This window comes from Dermochelys coriacea, chromosome 6, assembly GCF_009764565.3.
Source record: "Dermochelys coriacea isolate rDerCor1 chromosome 6, rDerCor1.pri.v4, whole genome shotgun sequence".
NCBI classification, from domain to species: Eukaryota; Metazoa; Chordata; order Testudines; family Dermochelyidae; genus Dermochelys; species Dermochelys coriacea.
The window spans coordinates 4,846,482-4,866,566 of NC_050073.1; the positions used below are offsets into that span (position 1 = coordinate 4,846,482).

At 56.6% G+C, this 20,085-nt stretch overlaps 2 protein-coding genes across 3 annotated transcripts in view; both read right to left on the bottom strand.

The window, feature by feature from the left end:
• Positions 1-18,017, bottom strand: part of LOC119856526 (zinc finger protein 572-like) — a 568,866-nt gene extending 550,849 nt beyond the window's left edge. The window contains exon 1 of one of the 2 annotated variants that reach the window (XM_043517280.1): positions 17,954-18,017. The gene's annotated coding sequence lies outside the window, so the exon portion shown is untranslated. Of the gene's footprint in view, positions 1-17,911 lie in introns of both variants that reach the window. The other variant, XM_043517279.1, reaches the window with a different exon arrangement.
• LOC119856874 (zinc finger protein 850-like) lies at positions 372-17,894 on the bottom strand. Its single transcript, XM_043516112.1, has 9 exons — positions 17,798-17,894; positions 17,690-17,746; positions 15,718-16,769; positions 8,131-8,287; positions 7,768-7,878; positions 6,498-7,428; positions 3,467-3,578; positions 3,099-3,192; positions 372-2,231 (listed from the first exon to the last, which is right to left on the bottom strand). Exons 1-9 carry the CDS (start codon positions 17,880-17,882, stop codon positions 1,255-1,257), a joined length of 3,576 nt encoding a protein of 1,191 aa, XP_043372047.1. The 5' UTR covers positions 17,883-17,894; the 3' UTR covers positions 372-1,254.
• Positions 18,018-20,085: the final 2,068 nt, after the last annotated feature.

A 20,085-nucleotide genomic window follows, 5' to 3' on the forward strand; every position in this document is an offset into this window, starting at 1 on the left:
ACCAGGCCAGGATCCCAGCTGGCTGCAATGGGAACTGGCTCCACGATCTGCCACTGCAGACCCTCAGCCTGATGGGGTGGCACATCCCTCCAAAGGCCACTGAGGTTTGATCAGTGACCCTTATCCTACAGGGCCGTGGTTTTCAAACTTTTTTTCTGGCGACCCAGTTGAATAAAATTATTGATGCCCACGACCTAACAGAGCTGGGGATGAGGGGTTTGGGATGTGGGAGGGGCTCAGGGCTGGGGCAGAGGGTTTGGGTGTGGTAGGGGATCAGGGCTCTGGGCTGGGGGTGCAGGGTCTAGGGTGGGGCTGGGGATGAGGGGTTTGAGGTGCAGGAGGGGGCTCTGGGTTTGGGGGGGACTCAGGGCTGGGGCAGGGGATTGGGGTGCAGGCTTACCTCGGGCAACTCCCGGGCAGTGGTGCAGCAGGAGTGCTAAGGCAGGCTTCCTGCCTGTCCTGGCACCGCAGACCGCGCTGCGCCCCAGAAGCAGCCAGCAGCAGATCCAGCTCCCAGGTAGAGGCACGCAAGTGGCTCCACATGTCTTTCGTGCACAGGCACCCCGCCCCCCCAGCTCCCATTAGCTGGCTCCCAGCTGACAGGAGTGCGGAGCTGGTGATCGGGGTGGGAGCAGTGAGTACAGACCCATGGTCCCTCCACCTAGGAGCTGGACCTACTGCTGGCCGCTTCCGGGGCGCAGCGTGGTGTGAGAACAGACAGGGACTAGCCTGCCTTAGCCAGGCAGCACCGCCAAAGGGACTTTTAACGGCCTGGGCAGCGGTGCTGACCAGAGCCGCCGAGACCCAGTGCCTTACATTCCATGACCCAGTAGTGGGTCGCGACCTGCAGTTTGAAAACCACTGCTATAGGGCCACTCAGCCAGGGCCACGGGGAGATGGCAGACCTTTATTCTGAGGCAGTGGCATGTCCCCTCTGCATTCCACTGGCACAGGACCCCAGCCAGATCAGAGACATGTATCCCCTGGGTTCTCCAGGCCAGGACCTCAGCTGAATGCAGTGGGATGTGGCTGCATGCTCCACCACTGGAAACCCTCAGCCTGATGCAGTGGTATGTCCCCCCATGGGTTAATGGGGCAGGACCCCAAGGAGATGTGTCTCCATAAGCCACCTTTGCAGACTCTCGACTTGATGCAATAGCTGAGGCTCCCAGGACAGGACCCCAGCTGGAGACAGCAGCAGGTTCTCCCTATCCGAAGGAGCGGGAGTGTTTGCAGCAGCCTCCCTGCCCTGCATCAACTCCTCCTGCAGCCAATGAAGGGGAAGCAGTGCTCGCTGGTGTGGGCCCCCTGGTGCCGGGCCAATGTGGAGCTCTGGGCAAAGGCCTTCCCACAGTTGAGGCACTTGTAGGGGCGCTCGCCAGTGTGGGTGCGCAAGTGTTTAGAGAGGTAGGAGCTCTGGCTGAAGCCCTTCCCACACTGGCTGCACAGGAAGGGGCGCTCACCCTTATGGGTCCGCTGGTGGCGCAGCAGCGAGGAGCTGTGGCTGAAACTCTTCCCACACTGCAAGCAGGTGAAGGGTTTCTCTCCCGTGTGGATGCGCCGGTGCCGCAGGAGACAGGTGCTGGAGATGAAGCTCTTCCCGCACTCAACGCACTTGTAGGGCTTCTGGCCCGTGTGGATGCGCTGGTGCCGCACCAGGTGTGAGCTGTGGCCAAAGCTCTCCCCGCACTCGGGGCATTGGTAGGGTCTCTCACCTGTGTGGATCCGCTTGTGCTGCAGCAGGTTGGAGCAACGGCTGAAGCTCTTCCCACAGTTGGGGCAGCGGTAGGGCCGCTCACCTGTGTGAGTGCTCTGGTGCTGGATCAGGGCCGAACTCCAGCTGAAGCTCTTGCCGCACTCCCCGCACCGGTAGGGGCGCTCCCCGGTGTGGATGCGTTGGTGCTCCAGCAGATGGGAGCGCCAGCTGAAGGCCTTCCCGCAATCAGGGCATTCGTAGGGTCTCTCCCCCATGTGTGCTCGCCGGTGGGTTAAGAGGTTTGTGCTCTGGCTGAATCCCTTTCCGCAGTTGGGGCAGTGGTAGGCTTGCTCCCCCCGCTGCATCCCCACTGGGACCCCGAGTGCCCACAAGCCTCTTCCCTCCTGGAGATCTCCCTGCTGCCACCCTGCCCTACTGGCATTTCCCAACTTGGCACTCAGGGATGTCCAGTGAGGCTCTGCTTCCACAGGCCGTTCCTGCCAGGGATTCTCCTCACCTGCTGTCCTGGCACCTGCTGGGAGTGAGAGAACATACACAGATGCGAAGGCCAGAAGGGACCATGGTGATCACCTAGTCTGACCTCCTGTGTAACTCAGGCTGGAGCAGCTCAGTCAGTGACTCCTGCATCTAACCCAGCTTCTGCTTTCACTAGAGTGGAGCTTTTAGAAACACCCCCAATCTTTCCCTAATGACTCCAGGTGATGGCGAGCCCACCAACGCCCTTGGTAACTTACCCCAGTGCTTCATTCCCCGGCCCGCACCTTATTTCTAGTCTGAATGTGTCTCAATTCAACTCCCAGCTGCTGAATCTTGCTCTGTCTTTGGCAGCTAGATTGAAGAGCCCTCTGCTCTGAGCCATATCCTCCCCTCAGAGGGACGACTGGCATCAAGTCACTTCCTCTTGGAAAAGCATAATTGATTGAGCGTCTTTGGGGTCCCAGCTGAAAGCAGGTTACCCAGACCTCACATCCTTCTCATGGCTCTTCTTTGAACCCCCTCCACTTTCCCAACACCCTTTCTGGAAGGGTGGATACCAGAACTGGACACAGCCTCCTGTAATGGTCTCCCCCATGCCCTATGGATGATTGAATTGGGGTTGGTCCTGCTTTGAGCAGGGGGTTGGACTAGATGACCTCCTGAGGTCTCTTCCAACCCTGATATTCTATGATTCTGTACAGAGCTGATACCCCCTCCTGGCCACTACTGGATTATTTCCCTGTTCATGGGTCCATGGATCGTTTTACCCTCCTAGCCAGAGCATTGCACCTGGAGCTCAGGCTTTCACTAGGTTTCCATCGAGGCCCCTAGGTTCTTTATAGGGTCACCGCTTCCCAGGATACAACCCCGCTCCCCATCTCCACGGGTCTCTGGTGTCTCTCACCTGTGGGGGCGCCTCTGGGGATCTCCCTTTCCTGGGAGCCCTGGAGATCCGGGACCCTCGGCTCTTCCCCTGGCTCCATGCGGGCCGGGGAATCCTGCTCGGGGGAAAGAAAGAGGAGAGACGGGGCTCGGTGAAAGCTCCCCCCGGGGCTCGGTGCAGAGAACGCGCCGGGGCTTTACCGACCCCCGCTGCACCGACCCCCACCCCACCCCACCTCCCAGCGGGCTGGTGAGGGGGCGGGTCTCTCCAGCCCCAGCTGGGGGTCAGCGCCCATCCCCCTGTCGCTGCGGCCGCTTCCTCCCGTCAGCGATCTCCTGCCTCTGCAGCTGTGTCTCTGCCTCTCCCCTGCCCCCGGGGTCCCCACTCACCGCCCGGCCAGGGCGAGTCTCGCCTGGGCGGTGTGGGGCGGCAGCCGGGGACTGGCCCCTGCGCACACACGGGCTGGGGAGCCCGGGATGCTGGGACAGGAAGGTCCCTGCGCTAGCTCAGCCCCGCTCATCCTGGCTCCGCTCTAGTCCTGGGTGCTTCCGATCTCTATGTTTTTAACCCAGGGATTTGCCGGATACAGTATTAGGAAAAGGCTCCTAACATGGGGAGACTGGGGTGGTCAGATCTCGAGCCCCTGGGGAAGACACTACCAACTAGACCAGCGTGGGGAGCAATGGGGTGCCCTCTCCCCAGGGGTTGTGCCCAGGGAAAGGTACCAGGCAGTAGATTTCCCTCTGGGTGCTCTCTAGGGATTGGAGAGGAAACACATGGGATCAGAATTACGGGCTCCCTTAAGGGCTCAGAGTCCAATTAATGTGCCCTTGTCCCACCCTGCCAACCACCACCCATGGGTCCATTCTCCAGGGACAGTTGGAGCACAGAACAGGTGGAGAAGCATCCCAGCAGACGTGGAAAGCTCCTCTCCATACCAATGCAATGGTGTTCTTGATCTCAAATTAAACCCCAGCCCCTGATCAGTCTCCTCTTCTGTAGTCCTGCTGGAGACCTCCTGGGAGGCCCCAGGGATGTGGGGTGGGAGCTGGGAGTGAAGGGCTCTGAACTATAGCTCCTTTCAGCTCCTGAAGTGACCTACATTCTATGCTAGAGGGTCCCACACTTCATTTCTTCTGTTCGCCGAGTTCTTTGCACCCACCAGGGCTTCCTCATAGACTCCAAGGCCAGAAGGGACCATTGTGATCATCTCCTCTGACCTCCTGGATAACACAGGCCAGAGAACGGCTCCAAAATAATTCCTAGAGCAAAGCTTTTAGAAATACATCCAATCTCAATTTAAAAATTGTCAGTGATGGAGAATCCAGCACAACCCTTGGTAAATTGTTCCAGTGGTTAATTACTCTCACTGTTAAAAATTTACACCTTATTTCCAGTCTGAATTTGTCTAGTTTCAACTTCCAGTCATTGGATCATGCCAGATCTTTCTCTGCTAGACTGAAGAGCCCATTATTAAATATTTGTTCTTCGTGTCAGTATTTACAGACTATGATCAAGTCACCCCCTAATCTTCTCTTTGGACAGTTAAATAGATTGAGCTCCTTGAGTCTGTCACTATTAAGGCAGGTTTTCTAATCCTTTAATCATTCTTGTGGCTCTTCTCTGACCCCTCTCCAATTTATCAACATCCTTCTGGAATTGTGGGTTCCAGCACTGGACACAGGATTCCAGAAGTGGTAGCACCACTGCCAAATGCAGAGATAAAATAACCTCTTTACTCCTATTCAAGATTCCTCTGTTTGTGCATCCCTCCACCTTCCCCACAAGCTCCCCTATGTACCATCCTCCCAGCCCCCTCTATTTCAGGGACTACCTGAACCCTGGCCCTATCCCAGGAGCTCTGTGTTCCCCCTGATTGCCCCCTCTTCCCCATGCCAGGGGCTCTGTGTGTCCACCCCATCACTCCCATGTCAGGGGCTCTATGTGTCTCTCCCATCTCCTTCTTTTCCCCATGCCAGGAGCTCTGTGTGTCCCACATTTACTCCCTACTGATTGTCCAATTGATGCCCTGGAGTTAAGAGTAAGATCTCATTTTGCTCAGTCAACAGGCTTGGGTTGTGGGACGCCACTTCAACCAGGGATAAAGCAGCACAAGGAGGAGGTGACAGAATCATTTGTAAATGATGCAAAAGCTTCCTACTTCATTAATTATTTCTATTACAACCGCACCCACAGGCCCACCCCAGATCAGGGTCCCATTGTGCCGGGCGCAGCACACACCCAGAGCAAGAACAGTCCCTGCCCCAAAGGGCATACAAGGGAAAACAAAAAGGGCAGGAGGGTAAACTGAGGCACAGAGAGGGGAAGGGACTTGCTTAAGGACAAACAGCCAGTCAGTAGCCGAGGCAGGAATACAACCCAGATCTGCTGACTTTGAGGACCATGTGGTCTCTTAGTCTTAGTTCTACCTGCCTTGATACGTTTATGTGAATCCTTCATTTTGTGCCTCTATCACACTCTGCCTCCCACAACTAGGCCAACAGGGGTGAGGGATTCATAGTTTATAGCCAGAAGGGACCATTCTGACCACCCGGCCTGGCCTCCTGCATAACCCCAGCCAACTAACCTCACCAAGTGATTCCTGCAGCCAGCCCAGAACTTCTGGTGGCTCTAGAGTGGCGCTTTTACAGACAGTCACCCAGTCTTGGTGTAAAGACTCCAAGTGATGTGGAATCCACCACACCCCTTGGTGAGTTGTTCCAATGGTTAATTCTCCCCACTGCTAGAAATTCACACCTTATTTCCAGTCTGAATTTGTCTCCCTTCAGCTTCCTGCCATTGGATCTCATTTATCCTTTGACTGCTACACTGAAGATTTTTCTGCTATCAGAATTCTCCTCCCCATGTAGGTACTGGGATCCAGTCATCGACTCATCTTCTCTTGGATAAGCTAAATAGATCAAACTTCTTTAGTGGCTCACTACAAGGAAGGTTTCCCAGACCTCACATTGTTTTTGTGGCTCTTTTCTGAACCCTTTCTAATTTGTAAACTTCCCTTCTGAAGGGCGCATTCCAGAACTGGACGCAGTCTCCTACAATGCTCTCCCCAATGCCGCATACAGAGGTGAAACCCACTCTCCATTGCTACTCGATATTCCCCCATTTATAGAACCAAGGATCACATTACTCTCTTAGCTAAAGCATCACACTGGGATGTCTGATGGTCAACTGGTTATCCGCCAGGACCCGTAAGTCCTTTTCAGAGTCACTGTGTCCCAGGATACAGTAAATGTAAAATACATTCTCATAGTTCCTGAATGTACAGCATTGCATTTAGCTGTGTTAAAACACATCTTGTTGAGATAAGCCCAATTATCCAAGTGATCCCAGTCAGTCTGTATAACTGCTATGGCCCAGGTCCAGCGGGGTACCAGAGAGCCATTGACCACCGCCCCCTACCTGGTGTGGACTCTCTGGTGTCTCTTCAGCTGGGAGCTCCGTAGGAAGCTCTTCCAGCACTGGGAGCATCTGTAGGGTCGCTCCCCCGTGTGGATCCGCTGGTGCCGGATCAGGAGGGAGCTCTGGTTGAAGCACTTTCCACACTCAGGGCATTTGTATGGTCGTTCCCCCGTATGGCTGATCTGGTGGCGGCTGAGGCTTGAGCTCTGGCTGAAGCTCCTCCCACATTCAGGGCATTTAAAAGGTTTCTCGTCCCAGTGGATCCTGCGATGGGTGAAGAGGTTGGAGCTAAGGTTGAAGCTCTTCCCGCAAACCAGACACTTGTAAGGCCTCTCACCTGTGTGGATCCGCTGGTGCCGGATCAGGGCCGAGCTCACCCCAAAAGCCTTCCCACACTCCCCACACTTGTAGGGTCTCTCGTCCATGTGGATGCGCTGGTGCCGGGCCAGGTGGGAGCTGTGGCCAAAGCTCTTCCCGCAGTTGGCACAGCTGTAGGGTCGCTCCACCCAATGGATGCGCTGGTGCTGGAGAAGGTTGGAGCTCACACCAAAGCTCTTCCCGCAGTCGGGGCATTTGTAGGGTCGCTCCCCAGTGTGGCTAATCTGGTGCTGGACAAGCTGGGAGCTGAAGTAGAAGCTCTTCCCACACTGGGCACATTTGTGGGCTCTCTCCCCCGTGTGGATCCTGCGATGGCGGCTCAGGTTCGAGCTCAGGCTGTAGCTCTTGTTGCATTCTTGGCATTTGTAGGGTTTCTTTGCTGGGATGGAGGCCAGCGGGGCGAGATCATTAGGTTTCTGCCCCAGGGGGGCTCCCTGCTGTTGTCCTGCCCCACAGGCATCATCTCCCTGCTTGAAACAGTGGGACATCCCATGCAGCTTTGCTCCCACCAGGCCTTCCTGCTTGGGGTTGTCCTTGTGTGTCTTGGCAGCTGCTGGGACAGAGAGAGAATCCAGCCGGGGGCAGAAGGGATAACAAAGGGGTTCCTCACTGAGCAGGAAATATGAGGGTAAGAAGCACCCCCCCAAAAAAAATCCTTCCCTGAGGGGAGAGGAGGGGCCGGGGCTGCCCCAACATCCCTGCTGAGCCCTCAGAGAAAGACTGGGGGAGGGGAGGGCTCCGGCCCGGGGTGAGATCCGGGAGTGACACCTGCCATGAGGTCTGGGACCGGCCGGGGATGATATTGACCAGACAGAACCGAGGGGCTCCCGCTGGCTTGGCTGGGACCCCAGCTTCCCCCCGTCACTCCCAGCGGGTGTCGCTCATTCCTCACCTGTGGGGGCGCCTCTGGGGGTCTCCCGTTGCTGGGAGCCCTGGAGATCCGGGACCCTCGGCTCTTCCCCTGGCTCCATGCGGGGGATCGCGGCCGGGACGGGGAACGCTGCTGCTGGGGGGCGGGGGGGGGGGGCGGAAACAGGCGAGACGGGGCTTTAACACCAAACCCAGGTAGGCAGAGCTCCCCCCTCCCCCCCGTCGCCCCAGCTGGGGGCACCGTGCGGGGCTCGGCGGCCCAGACCCACCCCGCGCTGCCCCGGAGCGGGCTGGGGGGGGTCTCCCCGCCTTCGGCTCCGACCCCCTTGTCCCACCAGCGCTTCCTCCGGCCAGCGATTTCCTGCCTCCGCTGCGCCCCGCTCACCGCCCGGCCGGGGCGAGCCCCCCCCCCCCGCGAGGCTGCAGCCGGGGCCTCGGGACCCAGGTGTCCGGGACCGGGAGCGGGGCTCGGGACCCAGGCGTCCGGGGCCGGGACAGGAAGGTCCCTGCGCGATCTCAGCCCCGCTCCTCCTGGCTCCGCTCTAGTCCTGGGCGCTTCCGATCTCTATGTTTTTAACCCGGTGACTTGCCGGAGGCGTGCCCGGGGTGGGCAGATCTCGAGCCCCCGGGGAAGACACCACAGAGACTAGACCAGCGTGGGGAGCAATGGGGTGCGCTCCCCCCAGGGGACGTGCCCAGGGAGGGGTAGCAGGCGGTAGAGCTCCCTGTGTGTGCTCTCTAGAGATTGGAGAGGAAACGGACGGAATCCGAATGACGGGCTCCCTGGGGTTCGGGGGTCCTGGGTCTCAGGCGAAGCCCAGCTGGAGCGAGCAGCTTCTCCTGCTCCACGCGGCCTGACGCCCCCACAGGGTCACCGCAGCAGGAGGAGACGGGGAACGGGCCATTTCAGATGGAATGTTGGGGTCTAGCCGTTCCATGGCGGTCGGGGGGGGGGTTGGGCTCTGGAGGTTCGGTGGCAGTCGGGTGGGGGGTGTTGGGGTCTGGAGGTTCTGTGGCAGTTGGGTGGAATGTTGGGGTCTGGAGGTTCTGTGGCCGTCGGGTGGGGGGTGCTGGGGTCTGGAGGTTCTGTGGCAGTTGGGCAGTATGTTGGGAACCGGAGGTTCTGTGGCAGTCGGGTGGGGGGAATGTTGGGATCTGGAGGTTCTGTGGCAGTTGGGTGGAATGTTGGGGTCTGGAGGTTCTGTGGCAGTCGGGTGGGGGTTGTTGGGGTCTGGAGGTTCTGTGGCAGTCGGGTGGGGGGAATGTTGGGGTCTGGAGGTTCTGTGGCAGTCGGGTGGGGATGCTGGAGTCTGGAGGTTCGGTGGCAGTCGGGTGGGGGGTGTTGGGGTCTGGAGGTTCTGTGGCAGTTGGGTGGGGGGAATGTTGGGATCTGGAGGTTCTGTGGCAGTTGGGTGGAATGTTGGGGTCTGGAGGTTCTGTGGCCGTCGGGTGGGGGGTGCTGGGGTCTGGAGGTTCTGTGGCAGTTGGGCAGTATGTTGGGAACCGGAGGTTCTGTGGCAGTTGGGTGGGGGGAATGTTGGGATCTGGAGGTTCGGTGGCAGTTGGGCGGAATGTTGGGAACCGGAGGTTCTGTGGCAGTCGGGTGGGGGGTGTTGGGGTCTGGAGGTTCTGTGGCAGTTGGGTGGGGGGAATGTTGGGATCTGGAGGTTCTGTGGCAGTTGGGTGGAATGTTGGGGTCTGGAGGTTCTGTGGCAGTCGGGTGGGGATGCTGGAGTCTGGAGGTTCTGTGGCAGTTGGGTGGGGGGTGTTGGGGTCTGGAGGTTCTGTGGCAGTTGGGTGGGGGGAATGTTGGGATCTGGAGGTTCTGTGGCAGTTGGGTGGAATGTTGGGGTCTGGAGGTTCTGTGGCAGTTGGGTGGGGGGTGCTGGGGTCTGGAGGTTCTCTGGCAGTTGGGCAGTATGTTGGGAACCAGAGGTTCTGTGGCAGTCGGGTGGGGGGAATGTTGGGATCTGGAGGTTCTGTGGCAGTTGGGTGGAATGTTGGGGTCTGGAGGTTCTGTGGCAGTCGGGTGGGGGTTGTTGGGGTCTGGAGGTTCTGTGGCAGTCGGGTGGGGGTTGTTGGGGTCTGGAGGTTCTGTGGCAGTCGGGTGGGGGGTGTTGGGGTCTGGAGGTTCTGTGGCAGTTGGGCAGTATGTTGGGAACCGGAGGTTCTGTGGCAGTCGGGTGGGGGGAATGTTGGGATCTGGAGGTTCTGTGGCAGTTGGGTGGAATGTTGGGGTCTGGAGGTTCTGTGGCCATCGGGTGGGGGGTGCTGGGGTGTGGAGGTTCTGTGGCAGTCGTGGGTGGGGGGTGCTGGGGTGTGGAGGTTCTGTGGCAGTCGTGGGTGGGTATAATAATTGATATAAAAGGCATCACAGAAACCTGATGGAGTGAGGACAATCAATGGGACACAATCATTCCAAGATACAAAATATATCAGAAGGACAGAACAGATCGTGGTGGTGGTGGGGGGGGGGCACATTATGTGAAAGAAAATGTAGAATCAAATGAAGTAAAAATCTTAAATAAATTCTCATGGTCCATAGAATCTCTATGGATAGTAATTCCATGCTCTAATAAGAATATAACAGTAGAAATCTATTATTGACCACCTGACCAGGACAGTGATAGTGACGATGCAATGCTAAGGGAGATTAGAGAGGCTATCAAAATAAAGAACTTCATAATAGTGGGGGATTTCAATTATCCCCGTATTGACTGGGTACATGTCACTTTAGAATGAAATGCAGAGACAAAATTTCTTGATACTTTAAATGACTGCTTCTTGGAGCAGCTGTTACAGGAACACACAAGGGGAGAGGCAACTCTCGATTCTGGTCCAAGAGGTAACGATAACAGGACCACTTGGAAATAGTTACCATAATATAATAACATTTAACATTCCTGTGGTGGGAAGAACACCTCAACAGCCCAACACTGTGGCATTTAATTTCAGAAAGGGGAACTATGCAAAAATGAGGAGGTTACTTAAACAGAAATTAAAAGGTACAGTGACTAGGGTGAAATCCCTGCAAGCTGAATGGACACTTTTCAAAGACATCATAATAGAGGCCCAATTTAAAGGTATACCCCAAATTAAAAAACACAGTAAAAGAACTAAAAAAGAGCCACTGTGGCTTAAAAACCATGTAAAAGAAGCAGTGAGAGATAAAAAGGCATCTTTTAAAAAGTGGAAGTTAAATCCTAGCGAGGTAAATAGAAAGGAGCATAAACACTGCCAAATTAAGTGTAAAAATGTAATAAGAAAAGCCAAAAAGGAGTTTGAAGAACAGTTAGCCAAAATCTCAAAAGTTAATAAAAAAATGTTTTTTAAGTACATCAGAAGCAGGAAGCCCGCCAAACCACCAGTGGGGCCCCTGGACGATCGAGATACAAAAGGAGCACTTAAAGATGATAAAGTCATTGTGGAGAAACTAAATGAATTCTTTGCTTCAGTCTTCATGGCTGAGGATGTTAGGGAGATTCCCAAACCTGAGCCATCTTTTGTAGGTGACAAATCTGAGGAATGGTCACAGATTGAAATGTCACTAGAGGAGATTTTGGAATTAATTGATAAACTGAACAGTAACAAGTCACCGGGACTAGACGGCATTCACCCATGGGTTCTGAAAGAACTCAAATGTGAAATTGCGGAACTATTAACTATGGTTTGTAACCTGTGCTTTAAATCAGCTTCTGTACCCAATGACTGGAAGATAGCTAATGTAATGCCAATATTTAAAAAGGGCTCTAGAGGTGATCCCGGCAATTGCAGACTGGTAAGTCTAACATCAGTACCAGGCAAATTAGTTGAAACAATAGTAAAGAATAAAATTGTCAGACACATAGAAGAACAGAAATTGTTGGGCAAAAGTCAACATGGTTTCTGTAAAGGGAAATCATGTCTTACTACTCTATTAGAGTTCTTTGAAGGGGTCAACAAACATGTGGACAAGGGCAATCCAGTGGACATAGTGTACTTAGATTTCCAGAAAGCCTTTGACAAGGTCCCTCACCAAAGGCTCTTATGGAAATTAAGTTGTCATGGGATAAGAGGGAAGCTCCTTTCATGGATTGAGAACTGGTTAAAAGACAGGGAACAAAGGGCAGGAATAAATGGTAAATTTTCAGAATGGAGAGGAGTAACTAGTGGTGTTCCCCAAGGGTCAGTGCTAGGACCAATCCTATTCAACTTATTCATAAATGATCTGGAGAAAGGGGTAAACAGTGAGGTGGCAAAGTTTGCAGATGATACAAAACTGCTCAAGATAGTTAAGACCAAAGCAGACTGTGAAGAACTTCAAAAAGATCTCACAAAACTAAATGATTGGGCAACAAAATGGCAAATTAATTTTAAAGTGGATAAATGTAAAGTAATGCACATTGGAAAAAATAACCCCAACTATACATACAATATGATGGGGGCTAATTTAGCTACAACTAATCAGGAAAGAGATCTTCGAGTCATTGTGGATAGTTCTCTTAAGACATCCACACAGTGTGCAGCGGCAGTCAAAAAACAAACAGATGTTAGGAATCATTAAAAAAGGGATAGAGAATAAGATGAAGAGTATTTTATTGCCCTTATATAAATCCATGGTACGCCCACATCTTGAATACTGAGTACAGATGTGGTCTCCCCATCTCAAAAAAGATACACTGGCATTAGAAAAGATTCAGAGAAGAACAACTAACATGATTAGGGGTTTGGAATAGGTCCCGTATGAGGAGAGATTAAAGAGTCTAGGACTTTTCAGTTTGGAAAAGAGGAGACTAAGGGGGGATGTGATAGAGATATATAAAATCATGAGTGGTGTGGAGAAAGTGAATAAGGAAAAGTTATTTACTTGTTCCCATAATATAAGAACTAGGGGCCATCAAATTAAATTAATGGGCAGCAGGTTTAAAACAAATAAAAGGAAGTTCTTCACACAGCGCATTGTCAATCTGTGGAACTCCTTGCCTGCGGAGGTTGTGAAGGCTAAGACTATAACAGGGTTTAAAAGAGAACTGGATAAATTCAGGGAGGTTAAGTCCATTAATGGCTATTAGCCAGGAAAAGTAAGAAATGGCGTCCCTAGCCTCTGTTTGTCAGAGGGTGGAGATGGATGGCAGGAGAGAGATCACTTAATCATTACCTGTTAGGTTCACTCTCTCTGGGGCACCTGGTATTGGCCACTGTCGGTAGACAGGATACTGGGCTGGATGGACCTTTTGTCTGACCCAGTATGGCCATTCTTATGTTCTTATGGGGTGCTGGGGTCTGAAGGTTCTGTGGCAGTGGGGTGGGGGAGTGTTGGGGTCTGGAGGTTCTGTGGCAGTGGGGTGGGGGTGCTGGGGTCTGGAGGTTCTGTGGCAGTGGGGTGGGGGATATTAGGGTCTGGAGGTTCTGTGGCAGTGGGGTGGGGGTGCTGGGGTCTGGAGGTTCTGTGGCAGTGGGGTGGGGGATATTGGGGTCTGGAGGTTCTGTGGCAGTGGGGTGGGGGATATTGGGGTCTGGAGGTTCTGTGGCAGTGGGGTGGGGGTGCTGGGGTCTGAAGGTTCTGTGGCAGTGGGGTGGGGGATATTGGGGTCTGGAGGTTCTGTGGCAGTGGGGTGGGGAGGTGCTGGGGTCTGGAGGTTCTGTGGCAGTGGGGTGGGGGTGCTGGGGTCTGGAGGTTCTGTGGCAGTGGGGTGGGGGATATTGGGGTCTGGAGGGTCTGTAGCAGTGGGGTGGGGGGTGTTGGGGTCTGGAGGTTCTGTGGCAGTGGGGTGGGGGTGCTGGGGTCTGGAGGTTCTGTGGCAGTGGGGTGGGGGATATTGGGGTCTGGAGTTTCTGTGGCAGTGGGGTGGGGGATATTGGGGTCTGGAGGTTCTGTGGCAGTGGGGTGGGGGTGCTGGGGTCTGGAGGTTCTGTGGCAGTCGGGTGGGGGTGCTGGGGTCTGGAGTTTCTGTGGCAGTGGGGTGGGGGATATTGGGGTCTGGAGGTTCTGTGGCAGTGGGGTGGGGGATATTGGGGTCTGGAGGTTCTGTGGCAGTGGGGTGGGGGATATTGGGGTCTGGAGTTTCTGTGGCAGTGGGGTGGGCGATATTGGGGTCTGGAGGTTCTGTGGCAGTGGGGTGGGGAGGTGCTGGGGTGTGGAGGTTCCATGGCAGTTGGGCATGTTGTGGTTTGGTGTCTCTGGGGCAGTTGGGTGGAGGCTGGGGCCTGAGGTGGACAGGGGGTCACAGGCGTGAGGTAAATACCTCAGTCACTAACCCTGAGGAGGCAGAAATGTCTCAGGGATTCATGGCCCCTGCTGTCACTGAGCCCACCGTTTTGTGGGGACTGTGGTCAAGCGCAGCCCTGTCTGTTCCTATCTGGGCTGAGACCCAACTCGTTTCACACTAGGCCTAATAAACACAGCAAACGAGATTCACACACTAAGGTCCTGGCCTGTATCCCATTCCCTGCCCCCCTGAGCCAGCCAGTCCCTTGCCCTGGGGCTGGATCAGAGCCAGTGCCCCCTAGAAGGGAAGGTCCAATATCCCATTCCCCCGTAACCCCCTCACCCTCCGAGCCACCCACTCCCCTGCCCTGAGGCTGCTCGGATCCCCTAAAGGGGAAAGGCTGCACGTCCCATTCCCAGACCTGAGACCAAGGGGATAGTCCCTGTCTGTATAAACCCAGGGAGGCTCCTTTTGGTTCATCTCTGGGTCCCTCAATCCTGGAGAGATATAGACAGATTGCAGGGAGCCTAGGGCAGAGCAACAGAATGATCAGAGGCTGCAGGGACCAGTTTACAAGGGGAGATGAAAGGAGCCAGCTCAGCAGGGGCTGAGTGGGGGATATACAAAAGAGGGTGGTGCTGGGATCCGAGGGTTTGAATCCCAGTCTGGGGCCCTTTGCCTGCCTTGGTTCAGGAACAGTGGAAATTCCCCGCTCCCTGGTCATGACAGCTGCAGAGAGAGCTCCAAGTCCAGATGCTTCTATTGTCAAAAGAAGTTAAGAGATGAGCTAAAAATCCCTCCTCACCCCCAGATCATCCCCATTGAGTCCCATCCCACTTTTCATGGCCTCTCGTAGAAAAATGCCACAGACTCAGTAAGGTTAAGGCCAGAGGCTGGAGAGCTGAGAGATGTGTAAACTACGTTTTTTAGCTACTTCAGTGGAAAGAGCATGGTTTAAAATGATAACACACAGTCCTTTCCTCTCAGGTGTGCCTTAAGCATCAGAGTTTATTGGAAACAGACAAATGCAAAAACAACCACCAACCCCGCCCCCCCCGGCCCAGCTCACCTGCACCTCTGCTCCGCCTCCTCCGCGACCGCGCTGCGTGCCCGCTTTTCCCCCATCCCTCCCAGCACTTGCTGCCGTGAAACAGCTGTTTTGCGCGGCAAGCGCTGGGAGGGATGGGGGAGGAGAGGGAACGCAGTGTGTTCAGGGAGGAGGCGGGGCCGGGGTGGGGATTTGGGGAGGGGTCGAATGGGGCAGGGAGGGGGTGGAGTTGGGGCGGGGACTTTGGGGGAAGGGGTTGGAATGAGGGGCGGCCACGAGCACCCACTGGTGCCATGAGAAGTTGGTGTCTATGTTGGGCTAGATGGACCATTAGTCTGACCTAGTTTGGGCATTCTTATGTAGAGGTGGCTGAAACTGGGAAACTGCCGGGAGTGGGGTGCCCGAGACCCCGGGGTGAGGTGGCCCTGAAGCCTAGGGCTAAGATTGAGTTAAGGCTGTTTCCTGTTCTGTGTGCTAATCTCTGTGAAAGAAATAGACCTCCTTGAAAAGACTGGGTGTGGCAGGGCACGCTTTAGAGTTGGGGACAACACCAGCAAGGTGACATGCTGGCAAACCTTGAACAAGGAAGCCTTCTCCAAAGTGTCTGTTAAGCTGAACATGATAAATGTTGGTAAATACTTCTATGATTGATATGCATGCATGCCTCAGTTTCCTAGCATATGATATACTGTCAGAGGGTCCCCCTGCAGTCACGTCAATTTCCCCTCCTCTAGAGTCCCCCCCCACAGCTGGGATGCGTCTGCTTGATGTGGGTCCACTGGTGCTTCATGAGGGCGGAGCTGTCTCTGAAGCCCTTCCCACAGTCAGTGCATTTGTAGGGCCGCTCACCTGTGTGGGTGCGCCGGTGCTTGTTGAGCTTGGAGCTGTTGATGAAGCGCTTCCCACATTCGGTGCACTCATAGGGCCGCTCGCCCCGGTGGATCCGCCGGTGCTGCATGAGTGATGAGCTCTGGTTGAAGGTCTTGCCACACTCGGGGCAGCTGTAGGGTCTCTCTCCGGTGTGGATGCGCCGGTGCTTGATGAGGTTGGAGCTCTGGCTGAAGCTTTTCCCGCAGTGGCCACAGCTGTAGGGTTTCTCTCCCGTGTGGATGCGCCGGTGCTGGCTCAAGTTAGAACTGCTGCTGAAACTCTCGCCGCACTCGGCACAGCTGTAGGGCTTTTCGCCCGTGTGTGTGCGGACATGCTGGGCGAAGGATCCCAAGCTGAAGCTCTTCCCGCACTCGCTGCAGATGAAGGGCTGCTCCCCAACATGGGTGTGGTAATGCTTCACCAGGGTGTAGTTGCGGTTGAAGCTCTTCCCGCACTTGGTGCACTGGTAGGGCCGCTCGCCCGTGTGGATGCGCTGGTGCTGGAAGAGGTGGGAACTCCGGATGAAGCTCTTCCCACACTGGTTGCACTTGTAGGGGCGCTCCCCGGTGTGGATGCGCTGGTGATCGATGAGGTTGTAGCTGAGGACAAAGCACTTCCCGCACTCAGTGCACTTGTAGGGCTTCTGGCCTGTATGGATGCGCTGGTGCTGGACCAGGTGGGAACTCTGGCTGAAGCTCTTCCCGCAGTCCGAGCAGCTGTAGGGACGTACCTCAGCGTGGGCATGGTTGTGCTCTGTCACCACCCTGACGTCCATCTCATCCAGAGATATCGCCTCCGTCTCCTGCTGCCGTCCAACCCCGCTGGCCTCTCCCTGCTCAGCGCTCCGGGACATCCCACAAGGCTCCCTTCCTGCAGGCCCTTCCTGATCAGGATTATCCTCCTCCATCCCAGCACCTACTGGGAGAGAGGGAGAATCCAGGCAGGGCTCGTTCCCTGTGCCAGGGATAGACACGGCACAAAAGGGGGCAGAAAATCTGAAAAGCAGGAAACGAATCCCCTGCAAACCCTTCCCCAGAGGAGAGCGGAGAGGCTGGTTCTGCCCCAATGGTCTTGCTGAGCCCCCAGAGACTGGCTGGGGGAGGGCAGGGTTCTTCCCAGGGGTCAGGCAGGGTGGGTGAGAGCTGGGAGTGACATGTGTCACGAGGACAGGGACCTGCTGGAGATGGCGGGATAGCTCAGTGGGGGGACGGATAGCTCAGTGGTGTGAGCATTGGCCTGCTAAACCCAGGGTTGTGAGTTCAATCCTTGAGGGGGCCATTTAGGGATCTGCGGCAAAAATTGGGGATTAGTCCTGCTTCAAGCAGTGGGTTGGACTAGATGACCTCCTGAGGTCCCTTCCAACCCTAACCTATGATTCTATGACATTGAGCGAGACCAGACAGAACTGTGGAGGGCTCCAGGATCCCTTCACTCCTGTAAACTGCCAAACTAACCTAAGTTATTCAATGTCAGTTTTGCCACTTCCAGGCTCCCCCAGCTTTGTGGACCACTGACACCAGCCCTACGGGTTTGGGGTGCGGTTCTCTGGCCTGGGTTTGGCAGGACGTCAGACTAGCCAACCAGAAAGGCCCCTTCTGGCCTTCCCCATCTATGGCTCTAGCATGGCACCCCGGGGTGCTGACTGTTAGTTCCTGGAGACTCCCCAAGCCCTCGTCACTCCTTTGTCACCTGTGCAAGTGACGGCCAGGGTCTCCCTTTCCTCGGCGCCCTGGAGATCCCGGACACACGGCTCGTCCCCGCGCTGCATCCCGGAGTCAGGGTCCAGGAATCCTGCCTGCAGGAGAGGAAACAGGGAGAGTCCTGCTTTGATAAATTACCATTAAACCCTTCAAAACTTCCCCAGGTGCTGGCTGCGTTGGGGGGGACTCTGCTGGGCTCAGCTGCACAGATCCCTCCCCCCCCGTGCTGCCCGGGGGTGTCTCTGGTCCCAGCTGCAGTTCGGGGAGCCCCGATCCCCTCCTCCCTGCAGCCCCTTCCTCCAGGCAGCGATTTCCTGCTCCCTGCTGCCATTTCTCTCCCTCCCCTGCGTCTCCACTCACCACCCGGCCGGGCCATGCCCTCGGCCCTCAGCAGGGACTCACCCCTGGGCACGCAGGGGGACGGGGGAAGCCGGCCTGGGAGGGACCCAGGTGTCCGGAGGCTGGGACAGGAAGGTCCCTGCGCTATTACAGCCCTACCTAAGCCAGCACCGGCTCCGCTCTGGGAAGCTGGGGTTGAATTTCTCTATTATATTAACACTAAAATTTCCAGTCAGCAGGAAATTATTTTACTTAAGGTCCTTCCATCCCTATTTCCTCAATGACTCAGAGAACAATTCAGTTACTGGCCTGAGGAGATCTGGCCATGGAACCCAGGAGTCCTGACGCCCAGCCCCGCCCCCGCGGTAATTCACTAGACCCCACTCTTCTCCCATAGGCGGGCTACAGCCCAGGAGCCCTGGCTCCCAGCCCCCTGCTCTGTCCACTCAGCTCCCAGAAATGGGATCAGAACCCAGGAGTCCTGAGCTTTAGCCAGTGTCATGCTGGCTCCCCAGGTTGCTCTTCAGGTTAAGCTGAAATGCCCCCTTTCAAGTGAAGCCTGTTAAATGAAGGGAAAAAAAAGAGTACTTGGAAATTTCCACCCAATGCATCCCACGAAGTGGGCTGTAGCCCACGAAAGCTTATGCTCAAATAAGTTTGTTAGTCTCTAAGATGCCACAAGTCCTCCTTTTCTTTTTGCAGATACAGACTAACACGGCTGCTACTCTGAAACCTGTTAAATGAAAGGCTCCCAAAACATGCTATTCACGGTTCACCTGGATAGCCCCCGGAGTGCTACAGGCACAGGTACAAGGTAGGTGCAGACAGGGGAGGAGATAGCAGGGGCTGCGGGTCGGGAGTAAGGGGCACAGGCAGGGCTGGGCTAGCAGGGGCTGGGGGTCGGGATTGAGGGACACTGGCAGGGCTGTGGGGGCGGGGGGAGCCCAGGGCTGGCCTGGCAGGGGAGGGATTGAGGGGCATTGGGGGGCTGTTGGACTAGCAGGGGCTGTGGGTCGGGATTGAGGGGCACGGAAGGGCTGTGGGGGTGGGAGGGAGTCCACAGCTGGACTAGCAGGGGAGGGATTGAGGGGCACTGGGGTGCGGCTGGGCTAGCAGGGGCTGTGGGTCGGGAATGGGGGGCGCTGGCAGGGCTGTGGGGGCGGGGGGAGCCCAGGGCTGGCTAGCAGAGGCTGTGGGTCGGGATTGGAGGGCGCTGGCAGGGCTGTGGGGGCGGGGGAGACCAGGGCTGGCTAGCAAGGGCTGTGGGTCGGGATTGGGGGGCGCTGGCAGGGATGTGGGGGTGGGGGGAGCCCAGGGCTGGGCTAGGAGGGGCTGCGGATCGGGACTGGGGGGGCGCTGGCAGGGCTGTGGGGGCGGGGGAGCCCAGGGCTGGGCTAGCAGGGGCGGGATTGAGGGGCACTGGGGGGCTGTTGGACTAGTAGGGCCTGTGGGTCGGGATTGAGGGGCACGGAAGGGCTGTGGGGGTGGGAGGGAGTCCACAGCTGAACTAGCAGGGGCGGGATTGAGGGGCACTGGGGTGCGGCTGGGCTAGCAGGGGCTGTGGGTCGGGATTGGGGGGCGCTGTCAGGGCTGTGGGGGCGGGGGAGCCCAGGGCTGGCTAGCAGGGGCTGCGGGTCGGGATTGGGGGGCGCTGTCAGGGATGTGGGGGCGGGAGAGCCCAGGGCTGGCTAGCAGGGGCTGCGGGTCGGGATTGGGGGGCGCTGGCAGGGATGTGGGGGCGGGGGGAGCCCAGGGCTGGGCTAGGAGGGGCTGCGGATCGGGACTGGGGGGCGCTGGCAGGGCTGTGGGGGTGGGGGGAGCCCAGGGCTGGGCTAGCAGGGGCGGGATTGAGGGGCACTGGGGGGCGGCTGGGCTAGCAGGGGCTGTGGGTCGGGATTGGGGGGCGCTGTCAGGGATGTGGGGGCGGGGGAGCCCAGGGCTGGCTAGCAGGGGCTGCAGGTCGGGACTGGGGGGCGCTGTGAGGGCTGTAGGGGCGGGGGGAGCCCAGGGCTGGGCTAGCAGGGGCGGGATTGAGGGGCACTGGGGGGCGGCTGGGCTAGCAGGGGCTGTGGGTCGGGATTGGGGGGCGCTGTCAGGGATGTGGGGGCGGGGGGAGCCCAGGGCTGGGCTAGCAGGGGCGGGATTGAGGGGCACTGGGGGGCGGCTGGGCTAGCAGGGGCTGCGCGGCGGGATTG

Coding starts and splice junctions, on each gene's coding strand:
- LOC119856874 (XM_043516112.1), bottom strand. CDS start 17,882: ATGGCAGCAGGGAGCAGGAAATCGCTGCCTGGAGGAAGGGGCTGCAGG. Junction 8,288..15,717: donor ATCCCAGCTGTGGGGGGGGA/CTCTAGAGGAGG, acceptor GCCCAGGACTAG/AGCGGAGCCAGGAGGAGCGG. Junction 2,232..3,098: donor CCCCAGAGGCGCCCCCACAG/GTGAGAGACACC, acceptor TCTCACTCCCAG/CAGGTGCCAGGACAGCAGGT.